We start from the raw sequence: 19621 nt of genomic DNA, 5'->3' as shown, positions 1-19621 counted from the left end.
AATAATTAGCAAAGACAGTTATTTATTCAACTTGTTTGAGCAGCTACTCTGTACCAAGCCTTGTTCTCAGTAATAGCAGAGCTCTGCTGGGGCTGCATTCCGGGCTGAGACAGGTAATTTATACCAATAAACAAGTATATAAACTAGACAAGTACAAATTGATAGGCACTGTGGAGAAAATAACATAAAAAGGGTGGAACAACAGCCCTAAGTTCGTCTGACTCCAAGTTCTGAATAGTGCCACTTTGTACTTCATTCTTTTTGTGTATTAACGTCAAAAATTTCTCAGATTCTTCCATCCATTATGATTGTCTCCCCACTCGAGGTAGTAAAAAAAAAAAGCCGTGGATGTGGAATCAGACAGACAGGAGATTGATCCCAGTTCTACCTCGCTGTGTGACTGTAAGCAAGTCACTTGACCTCCCTTTCCTGATGTAAAAGGAAGCCGGCCTGTTTGCCCCAAGGCTCCCGAGAGTTAGTGGCTGCAGAGGGAGTGCGTCTCCAGGTTCCCACTCCGGTGGTCCCCGCCGCACCGCGTCCCTCTGAGTGGAGTCCTCTCTTACAGTGCTGCTCACTGGCTAACGCCTCCAGCTCCCCAGCGACACCGGCGCCAACCTCGCCTGCTGACCTCTGCCTACTGGCACAACCACCGCAGCCATGTGCTCTGCCTGGCCGTCTTCGTGGGCCTCCACGTGCTGCTGTTTGCCCTGGCAGCTAGTGCCTACCGGGCCTTCGGAGCCAGCGTCATGGTGGCCAAGGGCTGCGGCCAGTGCCTCAACTTTGACTGCAGCTTCATCGCGGTAGGGCTCTGTGGGCACAACACAGGGAAGCAGGCAGGGGGACTGATGTAGGCTCCTCTCAGACTAAATGGCCCACGCATGGACACCTGCATTGGCAGTGCAGGATGGCACCTTAGAAATCCACTGGGCCAACACTCAGTGGTGGGAGGGGCAGTGAGTTGTCTGTTGTCACACAGCAGGTAAATAATACAGCTGGCGTTTTTGTGTGCTTGCTATGTACCAGTCACAGTGCTAAGCACTCTCCATAGGGTTATTGACCCTCACGATAACCCTATGGTGGACCCAGGGGAGGTCAGGCTAGCTCCTGTGCAGGGCTCCAGCCAGAAAGAGAATACTTCAAGAGGCCTTGAATGCCAGAACGTGATCCTCTGGACCAGAGCCTGAGGTCTCGAAGTGTATTTGATAACACACTTCTAAAACTGGAATGAAATAAAACCCAACAAAAATAAACAAAAAACAAAAACCTCTCCCAATTACCCAATATATGCTCACTTATAATGGTATGCATGCCCTGTTATTGTTAGCCAATAGGTTTAGGCACAATATAACTATAAGGCAAGGTTCATCTTTAATGATCAGAGATGTACATCTCTAGTTCAAATACTCCTTTTGACACTATCATCTGCTTACTAGAGTGGGTTTTATTTTTAACCTCATAACTAGCTACAAAGAATTCACACCAGGAGTGGGAGATACATGACTCATTTTTGTGGTCACTTACTCTTGCCTTATTAACACTATTTTCAATCTGCATTTTCTCTGTAGGGAATCTTTTTAAGCTACTTGTCCTTTCTGAGGGGTAGTTAGCTTACTTAAGTTAAAAGCAGTTAATGTAACCCGCAAATTCACACAATAGGACAGGCATAAATTAAAGCAAATAAGTAAGGGAGAGGGTCCTCGCCATAAGCCCCTTAAAAAGTGCCGTCTCCCCTCAGGACATCTCAAAAACTACGTGGGACATGGTGCCTGTCTGACCTACGACTAAATGAGGACTCCATGTCTACACAGAGCCTAAATATTAGTAAAAGCTTATGTGCTTCCCACGTGTTGAGATAAAAGGAATATGAACATTCTTATAAGATTTTCTTCTTCCCTGCCCAGTTCTGGAGGTCCTACTTTGGGACCCCAGCTATGAATCTAGGGCAGCAATCGAAGACTTGAGGGCGGGGGAGGTGGTAATGTCCCCTAGCCCCGCCCACCCGCCAGCCCCGCCCATCAGTAAGCACAGACATCTCAGGGGGAGGCAGGGAGACACCTGCTGCCAAGGGGAAGGCCTCAGGTTAGAGAGCGAGCCAGATGGGCTCTCTGCCTCTTTGCTCGGCCAGGTGCTGATGCTCAGGCGCTGCCTCACGTGGCTGCGGGCCACGTGGCTGGCCCAGGTCCTGCCGCTGGACCACAACATCCAGTTCCACCAGCTTATGGGCTACGTGGTGGTTGGGCTCTCCCTCGTGCACACCGTGGCCCACGTGGTGAACTTCGGTGAGTAGCCTGGGGATGGGGTGGGGTAGGGATCTGGGCTTTCCACAAACCACTAATTTATGCCCCCCATGTGTCCCAATGGGCAGAGAAGGGTGTCCTGGATAAGCTGGAAGGGGAGGTGGGAACCCCAACAGGAAGGTGCAGTGGGCCGAGCTTGTCTTGTGCTCGTCTCCAGCGCTCCAGGCTCAGTCTGAGACCAGCCCCTTCCGGTTTTGGGAACTCCTGCTCACCATGAGGCCTGGCATCGGCTGGGTCCACGGCTTGGCCTCCCCGACTGGCGTGGCTCTGCTCCTGCTGCTGCTTCTCATGTTCGCCTGCTCCAGCTCCTGTGTCCGCAGGAGTGGCCACTTTGAGGTGCCCCAGCCTTTCCCCTTTGCCTGGCCTATCTTGGGCTCCCACCTTCATTTCTTCCTTTTTTAAAAAAAAATAATTTTTATTGGAGTATAGTTGGTTTGTATTTTTCAGCAAAGTGAGTCACCCACTTTCATTTCATGCTGTGCCCCCTCCAACTTACTCCAGAGCCCAGGAAGTTCCAGGTGGTTTGCATACTATGGACATGTGACTTGGGTTCTGCCACTGAACTGTGATGTATGTCTGGCAAGTGAAAATGTTCTGCTCTAGAAGATTCTACCTTTTTTTGCTGGCTTATCCTCTTGCTCTAATTGGATTATAGGCTCAAGATGGCACAGAGAGGGCAAGAAACAAGCTCTTGAGAGTTCTAATCCCCACCCCACTCCTTATTGGTCATTCCGCTGCCCTCATCTGTAAAGCGGAGCTGTGATTCTCTACCTTTGGAGTTATTTTAGAAATTAAATGAGATAATACAGGTGAAGTCAATAACTATACACACCTGGCATGTGGGCGCTCCACAGGTGTTAGGTCTAGCCTGGCTTCCCTCTCTCTAGCCTCCTGGAGATATAAAAGGTCCCAAAGGGTCTAGTTTGGAGATTGTGTCCCCTGGACTGATTTGGTCATAGCAGAAATAGACATATATATATGTATACACACGATCAGCTACTCTGAGCCAGCAATGATCCATTGAAGTCATAATTGGCATCCTCACTTGACCCACGAGGAATCTGACTCACAGAAGTAACTTACCAGGCCGAGGCCACACAGCTAGTAGCAGAGCAGGTATTAGAACTTAGGGCTTTGCTCTTTCTTCTCTACTGCCAGAACATCATTGCTCTCTTTCCTTCCTTCCCCCCGAGAAAGGGTCAGTGGGTCGGGACACTGGTGCTGATGAGCCCATCAGAGGGGGCAGTCCACCCTGCCCAGAACACACCCAGGCAGATGTTCCAGGTGTTTGTCACTGGCGCCCAGAATCTTCACTTACAGACTCTCTGAGCCAGGCCCTCAGAACAAAGAGGCAACAAAGCTTCCCACCCCCAGTCTCCTACCCAAGCCTGTTCCCAGGAGAGGGTGTGTATGGCCGAGGCTCTGGGCACAGTCCTGGCTTTGAGGGTGACCGTGAACCTTGGCTCTGTCCCACCCCAATGCCTTGACCCCTTTACTCTCCCTCCCCCACAGGTGTTCTACTGGACTCACCTGTCCTACCTCCCCATGTGGCTCCTGCTCATCCTGCACGGGCCCAACTTCTGGAAGTGGCTGCTGGTCCCTGGCACGTTGTTCTTCCTGGAGAAAACCATCAGCCTGGCAGCATCCCGCATGGCGGCCCTGCACATCGTGGAAGTCAATCTCCTCCCTTCCAAGGTGCAAAGGGGGCCCAAGGAGCCAAGAGGTGTCCCAGGTGGTGGGGTGCAGCAGCTGGGTGCTCTGTTAGACCTCCACCCCCAGGAATAGGGAGCACAGTGGAGGAGACAAGCAAGTGCAAGACTTGGTCCTACCCTGCAAGAGTGACACTTCTGGAAGGGGAATGTTGGGTAGGCAGGGCACTACTAAAGGCCAGGTGTGCGTAGAATGCCTTCAGTAAGTATAGATTACATGTCTGCAAGGGGCAGGCCCCACGCTTGGTGACAGAGGTGCAGAGAAAGCGGAGGCAGTCTTCTACTCTCCATAGACACACAGGATAGTAGGAGAGTCAGCCCTTTCATCAGTGCAGGGCTGTGTTGGCAAGAGAAGAAAATCTCAGGGGGCGTTAAACTCTTTGAGAGATCAGAGAAGCTTCGGAATGCGAGGGGAGCCGTCATACCGGGGTTTTGAGAGATGAATAGAAGTTTGTTGGATAGACAAGACTGGGAAGGGTATTGCTGGGAGAAGGAACAGCGTGGCAAAGGCAGAGAGTAATGCAAGGGCATACTGTACTGAAGGGACTACAAGCAATTTGGAGCCAAGGTGCAGGGAGAAGCTGGAGGGGTGGGCAGGGCCTAATGGTGAGTGGCCTCGCTCTGCAGACCGCAGGAACCCCTGAGCAGGGTGGGGAAAGGATGGTGGTATTGAGCTGGTGTATACTCCAGCTGGATTTCTTCAGTTGGTCTGTGGAAGATGGCTTAGAGAGGACCACTGGGGAGGCTGTTGCACATATGCAGAGGAGAGCTCATGAGAGCCTTGACCCTGACCAGGGTGGGGCGGGGGCATATCACAGAAAGACTCGAGAGGTAGCTGGCTGCATTTGGGATGGGGGTGTCGGGGGAGGAGTCTAGGCTGTCTCGCAGGTGTCTGAGCAATTGGGGCCATTTTTGGAGAAAGGGCAGGCAGTTCTGGAGGGCTTGACTCTGGACAACTTGAAAGTGAGGACACGGAAGCTGGATAAGAAACAGGTTTGTGTCTAGGCCCTGGCATCAGACAGAGTGGTTAGATTCAGATCCCATGGTTTCTTAGCTGGTGCTCTTGAGCAAGTCATTTAACCTCTCTAACTCAGCCTCTCCTCCGTAGAGTGGAGAAAGATGGACATTCGTCTCAGGGAGTTGTCGTAAGGACTAGAGGCAGCACTTAAAGAGCTCCACACAGCTCTGGCACCTGTAAGTGCTCAGTAAACCGAAGTTACTCTCCAGGAGACTGTTGTATCCTGGGGGAAATGCCTGCTCCTGGTTGGAATGCCAGCCAAATGCCACAGCAGTTCCAGAAAAGGGGCTGGAGCAGTCAGGGGGCTTCACAGAGGAGGAGGGCCACTCTGAAGCAGTATTTACACCAGAAGAAGTGGGATCACACCATGAGCCCCGCTTCAGACACAGCCTGCCTCCCCTTCTCCTATTGCCACCTACCACCCATGTGCTGTATGTAGGGTGAGCCGCTGCTCAGGGACACAAAAGGTCAGGCTGGCCTGGGTGATGGTGGAAGAAGATGGCCCAGACTATGGTCCTGGGGTCCCTGGCAGCTCTGGGTCTGCACGGATGACCCTGGTCTCTTTCTCTCCCCAGGTCACTCATCTCCTCATCAAGAGGCCCCCTCTTTTCCACTACAGACCTGGTGACTACTTGTATCTGAACATCCCCAGCATTGCACGCTACGAGTGGCACCCCTTCACCATCAGCAGTGCTCCTGAGCAGAAAGGTAGGTCTGCACCAACTCCACCAGTCCCTCAGGGGGTATTACTGCATCCTTGCCATGTGCCAAGCAAGGCTGTGAACCAGGAACACAGAGGCAAACAAGACCCGAGACACAAATTGGCCTCCCGGATCTCCCTCTGGTACACGGGGGCAGATGTGCAGATGCTGACTAAATGGGGTGATCGGGGCTATACTGGCTTCTGTGAGGGTCACCGGGGAGGGCCTGATCTGGTGGGGGACATGGGCAGGGTGGCACTTCAGCTGAACCTTGAAGGGTTTGCAGGAGTTTACTAGGTAGGGAAGGGCATCGGGGTGGAGGCAGAAGGGGAAGCATGAAACCTGCAAACATGGAAGGGTCTGATGTAGTTTGGGTTGAGGGTCAGGTGGAGTAGGGAGGAAGGAAGCAGAGGTGAGGGGAAGGAAGACAAGGTCAGAGAAAGGACCAAAGTGGCTGGCAAAATTGATAAGAGCTAGTGTGGGGTCTGGAAGGTCTTCGAATGCAGAGTGAAAAGTGGAATGGTACAGGCAGTTGGGAGCCTGCAAGGGTCTTAAGCAAAGGAGTAGTGGCTCAGATGAAGGGGCACCAGGGCATTTCCAGAGGGCTGTGACAGGCAGCGAGGCTTCCCCACTCCATGTGGGCATGAGACCTGGGGAGCCCCAAGGCAACAGAATCCGTCCCATCCTTCTCCCCCACCCCTGACCACTTCCATCCTCTGGGTGCCCAGCACCCACAGAACTACTCAGCCGACCCTCTCTTCACCTAGCTGTCCTCTGCCCCCTGCCCATGCATGTGCCTGCGTGCCCGCCTTCTGGTCCTGGGCTGTTGCTGGGGCCCCAACCTGGACCTCTGACCTCCAGGCCAGGCCAGGGATTGGCCTTCCCATCTCAAGTGCTGCTTTTTTTTTTTTAATATTTATTTTTATTTGTCTGTTTGGTTGTACGGGGTCATAGTTGGGGGATGGGAAGTCTTAGTTGTGGCACATGCGATCTAGCTCCCTGACCAGGGACTGAACCCGGGCCCCTGCACTGGGAGCACGGAATGCACTGGACCACCGGGGAAGTCCCTCAAGAAGTGCTTCTGACGGAGGAGGTCTTGTATGGCCTATTGAAGCCAGACCCTTGCTTGGCTTCATGAGAGGTAAAGGTTTCTGGTTGCCGGGGTTCTCTGACCCTCCTCCATGAAAAGCTGTAGCTCCATTCAGGATGCCTCCCACCCCAGCCCAGGCCCCACCCCTGGCCCAGCTCCCACAGCTCAGGGCACAGACCCAAGGCCAGGGTTCCCCACAAGAAGCTGTACAACACCTGCCCTGGAATCACATGAGTGGTGGCCTGGATGTACAATGGGTTGGGGGTGAGAGTTAGAGGGGGTGGGTTATTTTCTTCCTATTGTTATTTCCTTTTTTTTTTTGCTGTTTCATAAAGAACAGATATGCTCCCTGAAAATTCAGACAGTATAGAAATATGTGCCAAAGAAAATTAAAATCCCTCAAATAATTCTACCCAAGGAAAACTATTGTCAATCATTTGGTGAATAGCTTTCCAGATCTTGATGTATCTCCATGAATAATCAGATATAGAGATAATTCTACATATAAGGGATTATGGTTTTACATATAAGGGATTACACTGTTTTGCTGTCCACTTTTTCTCCATGAATAATATGTCAGGAAGATCTTTGCATGTCAGTTCTTTTAAAAGAAGAACTTTTCCTTTTCATGGCTGCATGCTATTCCAGTGTATTAATAGTAATAGGATTATAATATAGATGTGTAATTTATTTGACCAGTTTTTTAAAGTATTTATTTATTTATGTGGCTGCTCTGGGTCTTAGCTGTGGCATGTGGGATCTAGTTCCCTGACCAGGGGTCAAATCTTGGCCCCCTGCGTTGGGAGTCTTAGCCACTGGACCTCTCTTGGGAAGTCCCTATTTGACCAATTCTTGAAGGGTTTCTTTAGGGTCTCTGCTTGGAATCTCTTAGTCCCGAGTCCCCTGCAGTAAATGAGTCTGCATGGGGGCTGGTAAATCCTCTGATTTTGTAGAGCTGGTTTCCAAGATCAGGAGTGGGACTTAAGCTGGCAACTCTGTCTGACTGAATTCAACTGACATTTAAGAGGCCTCCCCCATATGAGTCACTGTGTGAGGCAGTTCAGGGTGCATCTGTGCAGACAGGGCACAGCACAGCCCTTCTGCTGCTTTGCACCTTGAAGAGGGAGGAAGCGCCAGGGAGGCTCCTGGGAGCAGTGGTCCCAGGACCTGACTTTTTCAGTCCCCTCCTCACAAAGCTGTGAGAGCGTGAAAGTGAAAGCCCCTCAGTCATGTCTGACTCTCTGAGACCCCATGGACTATACAGTCCATGAAATTCTCCAGGCCAGAATACTGGAGTGGGTAGCCTTTCCCTTCTCCAGGAGATCTTCCCAATCCAGGGATAGAACCCAGGTCTCCAGCATTGCAGGCGGATTCTTTACCAGCTGAGCCACAAGGGAAGCCCTATGAGAGCGTGCCTCACCTCATTCAGGAATGCAGATGGGCAAAAAAAAAAAAAAAGGGACACCTTTGTTTTTACCAGCCTCTGACTGAGCTTTAGCATTTTCTTCTAAATGCAGGTTACAAATCACAGTAGCATTACCAACCCCTGTGACTTTTTTGAAATGAAAACCATGGATTCTTCATATCGTGTTATGGTTGTTGTCCATACTTTGACATGTCATTCATGCTCATTGCTAATTCACATCTCCAGTGACCACGCAATTCCTGCTGCATCTCGTTATTTCATGTGTTAACAAAAAAGCACATGTATTTTAAAATCAAAATTTTTTAAAAATTTATTTTGGTAACTGTCTCATTATAAATGGTTTCATTCATAATTTCTACATATATTATTCAAAGTATTTAAAAACCTTATTCCAAGAAGGAGTTTATCCTTGCCTTCACAGGACTGCCAGAAGAGTTCATGATTTTAAATAAAAGAAAAAGGATGAGAACTCCAGACCAGGAAGTCTCTTAAGGGGCCTCCTTGCTCTAATGTGTCTTCTTTCTGGTACCCCTCAACACCCTTCTACCAGTCATCCACTTAATAGGGAACCTAAGCAAACACCCCCTGTATCCCAGACACTGAGGGCAGTGAAAGCTATTGGCCCCACTATTGACTGAGCACCTAATGTGTGCAGAACCATTGACAGGCATCTCATAGAATGTGGGAGAGAGATGGTCCCCAACCTTGGTGAGACCCTGGCTTGATGGAGGAGGCAAGGCCCCCACTTCTGGAGCCCCCAGTGTGCTCAGGGCCACTCTGACCCCTGCCTTGGCAGAGGAAACTGAACCCTTAGGTAGACTTAACTGAGAAAGACTGCAAGGTCTGCACCAGAGAGGCCAGCTCTCCCAGTCTCATGGCTGTGGCTGCTAGTTTGGACCTTAGGAAGGGCGTTCAGAGGAGAGCATAAGGGGTTGATGCCCAGTCCCTCCAGTGAGACAGGCCTGTCCCTGCTGGAGACCAGCACTGACTCCTTTCCTCCTGCCCTGTCTCTTGCTCAGACACCATCTGGCTACACATCCGGTCCCAGGGCCAGTGGACCAACAGGTTGTTTGAGTCATTCAAGAAACCAGAGCCAGTGTTCTGTGGTTCCAAGAGGCTCTCGAGGAGGTTGGAGATGAAGAGGAGTCAGAGGAAGCCCCAGGTAAGTAACTGAAGGGGAGAAAGGGTCCACCATGTGACAAACCCATGGGGACCGGTTGCCTTCTTAGCTGGCAACTCCTGAGCACTTGTGAACACTGGCTGGGACTGCACAGAAGGTAGGTCAATTCAGAATGTGTGGTCCAAGAGCCTCCTTGAAGCCAGACCACACCTGATCCTTCCTGGTCCAGTGTGCTCCATTAGAAGGCAGGGGACAAGGCAAAGAGGGGGAAATTGAGATGAGAAAAATCCATCTCTACTTCTCTGCTCTAATACTTTCTAACTGTATGGACTTGGGCACACCTTTTAGCCTTACTAGCCTCAAGTTGTTCACCTATGAAATAGAGGTGGTTCCTGTCGTTCGCTCTCCTTTCTAACATGATTGTTTTAAGGACCCGTGGAATGTATGCATGTAAAGTATTGCATGAACTGGGCAGCATGGTCCAGGTGGACCATTCATTATCCCCATCAGCACTACCACCACCACCATCATCATCACCACCATGAGTTTAACTATGTTTTGAGCCCTGATGAAACCCATACAATTGACAAGCTGCCATTGAATACAGGCTCTGGGAGGTTTGGGAGGAATGCAGAGAGATCAGAGCAGCACTTGAAGAAGCAGGAATCGATGTAGAAGGCTGAGGGTGCCTAAATGCTAGTAGGCTGTGCCACCAGGCCTGGAATCAGGTTAATATGTGGAAACCCTGCTGAAGGTCAAAGGGAGAGATTCCCCCAGGCCTGACCCAGCCCTGCCTTGCTCTTGTGGAATATAAAGTCCAGAGAAGAAAACCACGTGGAATCCTGCCTGGCTAGACCAGAGGGCCCTTCTAGAACAGTGCCAAGAGCAGAACTTTGGGAAATGGAGAAGTAGGTAGAAACAGACAGGGTGTTCTTTCCTGTTAATCAGGGGAAATCTCCTGAAGGAGGAAGCTGATTTTCAAAATCAGGTGAGTCCTGAAACACTGAGAATTGGTGGGTAGATATACTAAAAGCTGTGTTTCCTTGGGGTCTTAGGTACCACTGCCAAAGAGTAAATTGGCACAGACTCTCTGGTGGACAGTCTGGCTGTATGTGTCTGCATTTTAAATATCTATCCACAGTGGCTTAAAAGTGAAAGTGTTGGTCGCTCAGTCGGGTCTGACTCTTTGTGACCCCATGGACTGTAGCCCACCAGGCTCCTCTGTCCTTGGAATTCTCCAGGCAAGAATACTAGAGTGGGTAGACATTCACTTCGCCAGGGGATCTTCCCCACCCGGGGATGGAACCTGGGTCTCCCGCATTGCAGGCAGATTCTTCACCATCTGAGCTACCAGGGAAGCCTTCCTACCCAATGGCTTAGCAATACCATTTTTAGGAGTTTAATCCTAAAAAGCTATTTGGCCATGTATGCAAGCTCCTTAACCACTTCATTCCTTCAATTCACTTAGCAAATATTTAGGGCTTTCCTGGCAGCTCAACTGGTGAAGAATCCACCTACAATGCAGGAGACCTCAGTTTGATCCCTGGATTGGGATGTTCTCCTGGAGAAGGGAAAGGCTACCCACTCCAGTATTCTGGCCTGGAGAATTCCGTGGACTCCATGGGGTTGCAAAGAGTCACACACGACTAAGCAACTTTCACTTTCACTTATTGAGCACAGGGTCTACTGTTTTCCAAGTACTATTCTAAATGCTTGAGATTCATCAATAAGCAAAATACCCATTGTCACTGCTTCCAGTACAGAGCGGATGGTGGACAGTACATACACAATAGACACATAATGTGTCACGTGGTGATAAGGGCCGTGAAGAAAATAAGTCAGAGTAAAGGGAAGGAGCTGTTTTATACACCATGGTTGTTAGCAGTGATGAGAAAATGAGTATAATCAAAATGCCCAACAATAGGGAAGCAGTTTAAAAAATTACCAATCACCCTTCTAATGGAAAAGTAAGCTGCCTAAAAAAGATTATGTAAATGTATATGCATTAGCACACAAAGCTAGCCAAGATGCCGTAAGTGGAAAAGCCGAGTTACAAAGCAGCATGTTCTGTTTATGTGAAAGTGCGTGTGTAAGTCTGGAAGGACAGAGAAAATGGTTAGAGAAGTTGTTTTCTGATTCAGGGTGCTTTGTTACTTTATCCTTTAAAATTCTGTAGTTTCTGAATTTAAAAAAAATTGTATTGATTTATGATTTAAATAGACTTCCTTGTAGCTCAAATGGTAAAGAATCTGCCTGCCATGCAGGAGACCAGGGTTTGATTCCTGAGTTGGGAAGTTCCTCTGGAGAAGGGAATGGCAATCCACTCCAGTATTCTTGCCTGGAGAAATCCATGGACAGAGAAGCCCGGTGGGCTACAGTCCGTGGGGTCGCAAAGAGTCGGACACGACTGAGCGACTAACACACACGTGATTTAAATAATAAAGCAATATTCGTTTTTTGAAACCAAGCAGGGCTTGCAGCCCCAGCCCATCGATTTCGGAGCCTCAGCACAGGGTGCAGTAGCCTCCAACAAGGAGGTGATTGTGGAGCTGATATCCTACAGGCCGGAGGGAGCTCCGTGGCAGGGACACGAAGGCCTGGTGAACACGGGGACAAAGGATCGGACTCGGGCACAGAGGGAAGCTGCAGCCGAGGACCCGGCCCTGGTAAGGCTGAAGAAGCTGGGGCTGGAGGTTGCAGAGCCAAAGATTTTTCTCCCAGGAATGGTGGGTGGGTCCTTGGAACTTGGAATAGAGGGCCGCAGTCAGGAAGGGCCCCACGCCACGTGGCGTTTCTGCAGCCTCTCACCTGTATGGCGGGCATCTGTGTCACTTTTACCATACTTACTTCCCATAGGCAGTATTTCCCACTGAATATTTCTCCTTACATCCCAACATTACTTTCAGCTTAACTGTATTTTAAAAGGACTCTTTAGATTAGCATGTTTAATGGCAAATAAGTATCATGTGCCATAAAAAAGATAAGTCTAAAAGCAAAAACAATGGTATTAAATTCTTGCCAGATGTTTCTGCCTGTTAAATGAGGCTTTGAGCCTGAAGCTGCTCTCTTCGGCTTGTTCCTTCTCTGTCTCTGTCATGCTCTCCATTTCTTTCTTTCTCACTTTGTTTAAAGGAAAAAAAAAGAAGAGGGAATAGTAAGTGTTAGAAGTTAAGGGGATATAATAACCATGATGTAAGGCTTTCTCCTTGCAATAAGAAGGATTTTTTTTAAACTGTTAGAGGAGTAGCCCTCTTACAGTGCGCCTCCTAAAATAACCATCACAAGTAGCTCAAGGCCAGCACTGTGGAGGACACAAAATTCAGTTGCCCCCGGACAAAGGAGCGACGTGGTGTGACGTGGTGAGCGCAGGACGGGCAGACAGACCCAGGCTCCAGCCCAGCTCTGTGGGGACTTGAGCGAGTCATTGTCACACTCCCAGATTCAGCTTCTCTTCTATGAAAGGAGGGATTTGCCTGGATGGTTGTGAAGGTCACTCCTAACCAGAGAGAAGCTATCACAGGCCTCTGAAGCCCTTTTGCGGGTCTGTTTCCTTCATCTGCAGGAAGGAAGCACATGAACCTCAAGGACTCTGGTCTGCCTGTGCTCAGGGCTGGAGGAGTCAGGCAGAGTAGACAGAGGAGGCTGCTCCCTGCCCTCAGGTGGCTCCCCATCAGTGAGCCCAGAGCAGGGTCCCCGGGGCAGGGGTGAGCTGTGAGCCAGGCCAGCACCTGGTTTTTCTGCCCAGAGTCGCTGGGCAAAGACTCTAGGAAGGTGGCCCCTCTAAGCAAGGTGCACACTGAGAGATGCGCAGGAATGTGCCAGCTAGAAGAAAGGACAGTGTGGTGTGCGCTAGGCACAGGGAAAGCATGTTCAAGGCCAGGGTTGTGTCGAGAAACATGAAAGCAAGCGGTTGTAGCTGAGCCCACGAGGCAGGCTGGGCTGAGTGTTCTCCTGTCACACCTGAAGCTGACCTGTTTTGGACCACAAGAGCGATTGTTAAATTATCAGGAATTTTGAGAGCCTGTTTTTTTTTTTATTGCTGTTATTATTTATTTTTTATTGTTGGGTCTTCATTGCTTTGCTTGGGCTTTCTCTACCTGCGCCGCCAGGACTTCTCGTTGCAGTGGCATCTGTTGTTTGTGGAGCACGGGCTAGGGGCTCAGTAGTTCCAGCGTGCTAGCTCAGTAATTGGGGCTCAAGGGCTCTAGAGCATGAGGTGGGTGAGGGGGAGCCAGTTATTAGAACCAGTCATTGGTGGGAGCCATGATGGCAGTGTTTACATCAGAAATCTCGACACTAACAATCGGACTTTGTTTCTGGTGGTCCTTTCTTCTTCTGAGGAGTCAGTTTACCAGCACATCACTGATGTTTTCCCTCAAAAGTGCCCCATGCTCCTTGGAATGGTTTGGGTAGAAAAGGCAATCCCCTTTTTGTAAGGTTGCTCAGACTGCAAGACTGTAAACCTCTGAGAAATGCCTGGCCCACCCACTCCCAAAGACCCACTTTCTCTGCTCTATGCTCTGCAGGTCTCTGAGATGTCCTCTGAGAACCACCAGTTCTGTAACATCAAGGTGAGAGGTTCCAGGGGTGGCTGTGTCCAAAACCACTGCCCCAAGCAGAGGAAGCAAAGCCTCTGCCCACGGGGAGGGCTTGCTGGGGCGCTCAGTTCCTAGGCTCTTCAGTCCCCATAGCCTGACTCCCAGGTCCCCAGATAATGGGAATCAGACCCCTGCCCACGCTCACAGGGCACACGGCTGTGCTGGTTGGACCCTGCTCTCACCAGATCTGCATGTGGGAGTTCTAGGGTGCTCCCAGACTCAAGCTCAGAGCGCAGTGTGTGAACAGTGCTCTGAGCAGGAGCCACTTACTCCCGGGTTCCAGCCCAGGAGACAACTGCCTACATATACAGGGGGTCTGACGTGTTGGGGTCCACTTCTCACCCACCCACCCATCTCTCTCTTTCCTCTAACCCCTCCTGTATGCAGTGCTACATCGATGGCCCTTATGGGACCCCCACTCGCAGGATCTTTGCCTCCGAGCATGCTGTGCTCATTGGTGCAGGCATTGGCATCACGCCCTTTGCCTCCATCCTGCAGAGCATCTTATACAGGTGGGTGGGCAGGCTGTGGTCCTACCTGTATCCTGGGGCAGAATCCTGAGAGATGCCCACTCCTCCCTGCTCCCTTCTTTCACCTGTCTCCATCTCCCCTTTCACCTCTTTCCTCTTCTGTTCCTCCTCCTTCTCTTTTCTGGGGTCTCATCCCTCCCCCTTCTCATGGGCTCATCCCTCCCCCTGCCGCCCCACCCTTCGTCCCTGTCCCCTGCACTGTTCTCTGGGGTCCTGAGAAATCTCATACTCACCCCAAACTCAAAATCCCCTCCTCTTACCTGCCCTCAGACACCAGAAGAGAAAGCACATTTGCCCCAATTGCCAGCACTCCTGGATGGAGAGTGGTCAGGACGAGGACATGAAACTCCACAAGGTGAGTGAGCACTGCCTCCCACAGGCAGGACTCCAGAGCGTCTCCCAGACACCAGAGCCAGTTCCTCCCCCCAGCTTGTCTCTCCCTCTGGAGAGACATTCTGGGCCCTGAAGGCAGGCACCTCATTAAAGAACACAGAGCCTGAAAGTCAGGCAGCCGGGATGCAGTCACAGCCATGATGCTCGCTAGCCGTGACCTGATGGTGGTTTTAAAAATGAAAATGTTGCACAGATCGCCAGTCCAGGTTTGATGCATGAGACAGGATGCTCAGGGCTGGTGCACTGGGATGACCCAGAGTGATGGGATGGGGAGGGAGGTGGGAGGAGGGTTCAGGATGAGAAACACATGTAAACCCATGGCTGATTCATATCAATGTATGGCAAAACCCACTACAATATTGTAAAGTTATTAGCCTCCAACTAAAATAAATAATTAAAAAAAAAAAGAAAATTCATTATTCTGTGTAAGCCACTTAAAAGAGTTTCTTTAAAAAAAAAAAAATGTTCTTCTGGCTTAATAAGCTTAAGAGCTCAGAACACTGCTTGCTGTGAGCAATAGACCATTAGAGAAAATCCTGACCTGGCAGTCTAGAACCCAAGTTCTGGTCCCGTGCTGCTCTGTAGCCTCATTCTTTACCTCTGGGAGCCTCAGTTTGCACCCCCATCTCACTCCCCTCCCACTACCCCAGTTAAACGGGAGTGATAGTGTGTGCTGTGCTAACAGCAGGGTGGTCACAGGAGGAGCACAGATAAGACTGAATGAGGTAAACCCCCCACCCCCGATCTGGGCCCTTCTCCCTAGGTGGACTTCATCTGGATTAACCGAGACCAGCAGTCTTTCGAGTGGTTTGTGAGCCTGCTGACCAAACTGGAGATGGACCAGGCCGAGGAGACGCAGGAGGGTAGGAGAGGGGCGGGGCTGGAGGATAATGGGGGGGAGGGGGAGGGTCTCTGAAAGAAAGTGTTCATTCTCTTTCTATCAGAAATGTAGGGGAGAGGGAGCTGCTTTTTTCCCACGATGAAACATAATAATTTGTGAAACTTAAGAGAAGTGGAAAAAAACCCATTCATAATCCCATCTAGCTACCCAGGCATTTTGAAGGATTTCCTTCTGGTATTTTTTTCTTATTCACATTTTATAAAAATGTATAGCCTGTTTCCCTGGTAGCTCAACTGATAAAGAATCCGCCTGCAATGCAGGAGACCTGGGTTCATTCCACAGGTTGGGAAGATCCCCTGGAGAAGGGAAAGGCTACCTACTCCAGTATTCTGGCCTGGAGAATTCCATGGGCTGTATGGTCCATAGGGTTACAAAGAGTCGGACACAACTGAGCGACTTTCACTTTCCACCCATTTCTTTTTTTTTTTAAATGACATTTCTTTTTGTTCAAAATGAGCCCTTATTAAAAAGTTAGATTCTCAGGCCTCATTCCAGACCTTCCAAATCAGATTCTCTGGAAGTAGGGCTAGAGAAGTTACATTTTAACACGCTTCTCAGATGATTCCTATTCACACTTCTTTAAGAAATGTTTTGAGGGATAATTTATGTACAGTAAGATTCATCAATTCACGTGTCCAATAAATATAATGGCACTTTGACAAATGTGTCCAGTTGTATAACCTTAGAAGCACGGTGGTCACATGAGGGGGCCTAGGGAGCACCATCAAAACATGGACCATTTCTTTTACCCCCCAAAGCTCCCTTGTCTCACTTTGCATCAACACCCTCTCTCCACTTAACAGCCCTTGGCAACCAGTGATCTGCTTTCAGTCACTATAGTTCTGCCTTTTCTAGAATTTCATAACAATGGAATCATATAATATATATGTATTCTTTTTTAACTTTTTTCACTTAACATAAAACCTTTGAGATTTATCCATGCTGTTGCATCTTTCAGTAAGTAGTTAATACCTTTTTTGTTGCTAAGAAGTGTTCCATTTTCTGGACATACCACAATCTGTTTTTCCATTCAGTTGTTGGTGGATATTAGAGTTATTTCCACTTTTTAGCCATTTTTGACTATGAAAGTCTTTGTGTGGACATATGATTTCCATTTCTCTTGGGTCGATACTTAGAATTGGGATTGCTGGGTAGTACGGAATGTGCTCAGTTTTACTTTATAAGAAACTATCAAATTGTTTTTCCCAAGTGGCTGTACCGTTTTGTATTTCCATCAGTAATGGAGTTCCAGTTGCTCTACAACCTCATCAACCACAGCCTCATTTGTTGTTGGCAGTCTTTTTAATTTTAGCTCATCTAGTAGGTGTATAGGGGTATCTCAATATGCTCATTTTTGTCTGTTTTGTTTTTAATTTTTTTAAATTGGAGGGTTAATTGCTTTCCAATGTTGTGTTGGTTTCTGCTGTACCACAACGTGAATGAGCCATAAATATACATATATCTCCTCCTTCTTGGGTCTCCCTTCCCTGCCCATCCCACCCCTATAGGTTCAAAATACTTAAAAAAATTTTTTTTATTTATTTTTTATTTTAGTTTCAATATACTCTTAATTTGCATTTCCTTAATTACTAATAATGTTGAAGATATCTTCATGGTCTTGCTGTGTATGCCTTCTTTATAAAGTGTCTGTTCAAATATTTTGTTTGCTTTTTAAATCCAATGTTTTTCTTCTTTTTATTAAGCTCTGGGAGTTATTCATATATTCTGGAAACAGGTCCATAACCAGGTGTACATTTTATAAATATATTGTCCCAGTCTGTGGTTTGTCTTTTCATTTTCTTAAACTGTCTTTTGAAGAACAAAATTTTGAAATTTTAATGATGTCCAATTTATCAGATTTTTTTTCTCATAGAATTCATGCTTTTTATGTCTTATCTAAAATCTTTGCCTTACGTGAGGTCACAAGTATTTTCTTTTACGTTTTCTCCCAGGAGTTTTTATAGTTTTAGCTCTTTATTTAAATTAGTTTTATAATGAATTCAACAAGGTCCAGGATATAAGGTCAACGTGCGAAAGTCAATTCTATTTTTATTTGTCGTCGTTGTTCAGTCGCTCAGTCGTGTTCAGCTCTGTGACCCCATGGACTGCTGCATGCCACGCTTCCCGGTCCTTCACCATCTCCTGGAGTTTGCTCAAACTCATGTCCATTGAGTCCATGATACCATCCAACCATCTCATCCTCTGTCATCCCCTTCTCCTTCCTTCAATCTTTCCCAGCATCAGGATCTTTTCCAACAACAAATAATTAGTATTTGAAAATCTTTAAAATATTAAAAGCATGAAATGCTTAAGGATAAACTTAGCAAAATATGAGCAAGATCTGAACACTAAAAACTATAAAACATTTTGGAGAAATTTTTTTTATATGTATCTCTTGTACTTGGAGTTTATTGAACTTCTCGGCCATATGGACTTAGAGTTTTCATCAAATGTGGATAAATTTCAGCCATTCTTTCTTTGCATATTTTTTTCTGTCTCCCCTGCCCCTTCCTGTCACTTCAATTACACAGGTGTTATACTGATATCTCACAGGCTATTGGGAATCTGGTTGTTGGTTTTTTCCCCTCAACCTATGCCACATTTTAGATAGTTTTTATTGCTATGGTTTCAAGTACATCTTTTCCTCTGCAGTATAGTACAGTACAGTGCAGTGCTCAGTCCTATCTCACGCTTTATGACCCCATGGACTGTAGCCCTCCAGGCTCCTCTGTCCATGGGATTTTCCAGGCAAGGATACTTGAGTGGGTTGCCATTTCCTGCTCCAGGGGGATCTTCCTGACCCAGGGATTGAACTGGATGTCTCTGGCATCTCCTGCATTGGCAGGCAGATTCTTTACCACTGAGCCACCTGAGATCTTTCCAATTCTAGTTAAAGTCCCAGCAGGTTTTTAAAAGTAGGTATCAAGAAGCTGATTCTAAAATTAATATGTAAAAACCCAAAGACCTAGAATAGCTATTAATCCTATCCATTGTGTTTTTCATTTCTGTTGTTGTGTTTTTCTTCCACAAAACTTGTATTTGGGTATCTTTTATGTCTTCTACTTCTCTCCTCATCATGGCTCTTTGTTTGTCTTGATATTCTCAAGCCTGTTTATAATATATGTTGTAATATCTTTGAGTCCATCATCATCTCTGACATTTCTGGATCTGTTTCTAATCACTAATTTTCTCCTGGTTATGAATTGCATTCTGTTTTTTTTTGCATGCTTGATAATTTGTTACTGGATGTCATGCATTGTGAATCACATGTTGTCCTGTTCTGGATTTTGTGTATTTCTTTAAATAGTACTGTACTTTGTTCTGGTGCACAGTTACATTATTTAGGATGATTTGGATCCTTTCAAGCCTTGCTTTTAACTTCTGTTAGGGTGAATCCCGGAGAAGGTGATGGCACCCCACTCCAGTACTCTTGCCTGGAAAATCCCATGGATGGAGGAGCCTGGAAGGCTGCAGTCCATGGGGTTGCGAAGAGTCAGACATAACTGAGCGACTTCACTTTCACTTTTTACTTTCATGCATTGGAGAAGGAAATGGCAACCCACTCCAGTGTTCTTGCCTAGAGAATCCCAGGGACGGCGGAGCCTGATGGGCTGCCGTCTATGGGATTGCACAGAGTCAGACACAACTGAAGCAACTTAGCAGCAGCAGCAGCAGCAGGGTGACTCCAGAGCAGCCTTTACTGTGGGTCTAATTCAGCCCCAGAGCTAAGATGCTACACCTCTGAGGACTCATTCTACTGCCTTGGATATTACAAGCTCTCTGCATCCCTGATGGTGGAATGCAGAATATTCCCAGCTCTGTTTGAGCTCCAGGCACT

The 19621-nt window shown here is 48.1% G+C and overlaps 1 protein-coding gene across 9 annotated transcripts in view; it reads left to right on the top strand.

Annotated features, from left to right (window-relative positions):
- The window catches only part of NOX5 (NADPH oxidase 5), a 65719-nt gene that overhangs the window by 35133 nt on the left and 10965 nt on the right, over positions 1 to 19621 (top strand). For 4 of the 9 annotated variants that reach the window (XM_086322796.1, XM_086322798.1, XM_086322801.1 and 1 more), the window contains 11 exons: positions 566 to 800; positions 2126 to 2279; positions 2455 to 2633; positions 3810 to 3992; positions 5600 to 5732; positions 9261 to 9403; positions 11830 to 12027; positions 13888 to 13932; positions 14347 to 14471; positions 14760 to 14844; positions 15646 to 15745. In XM_086322796.1, the coding sequence (XP_086178922.1) occupies positions 566 to 800; positions 2126 to 2279; positions 2455 to 2633; positions 3810 to 3992; positions 5600 to 5732; positions 9261 to 9403; positions 11830 to 12027; positions 13888 to 13932; positions 14347 to 14471; positions 14760 to 14844; positions 15646 to 15745 (1580 nt within the window). Of the gene's footprint in view, positions 1 to 565; positions 801 to 2016; positions 2280 to 2454; positions 3414 to 3809; positions 3993 to 5599; positions 5733 to 9260; positions 9404 to 11829; positions 12028 to 13887; positions 13933 to 14346; positions 14472 to 14759; positions 14845 to 15645; positions 15746 to 19621 lie in introns of those variants that run through there. The other 5 variants (XM_086322797.1, XM_086322800.1, XM_086322804.1 and 2 more) reach the window with 4 other exon arrangements.

Source organism: Bos grunniens, chromosome 10, assembly GCF_055505025.1.
Source record: "Bos grunniens cultivar Pamir isolate PY7600 chromosome 10, Bosgru_T2T1.0, whole genome shotgun sequence".
NCBI classification, from domain to species: Eukaryota; Metazoa; Chordata; class Mammalia; order Artiodactyla; family Bovidae; genus Bos; species Bos grunniens.
This window is presented reverse-complemented; position numbering and strand designations above follow the sequence as displayed.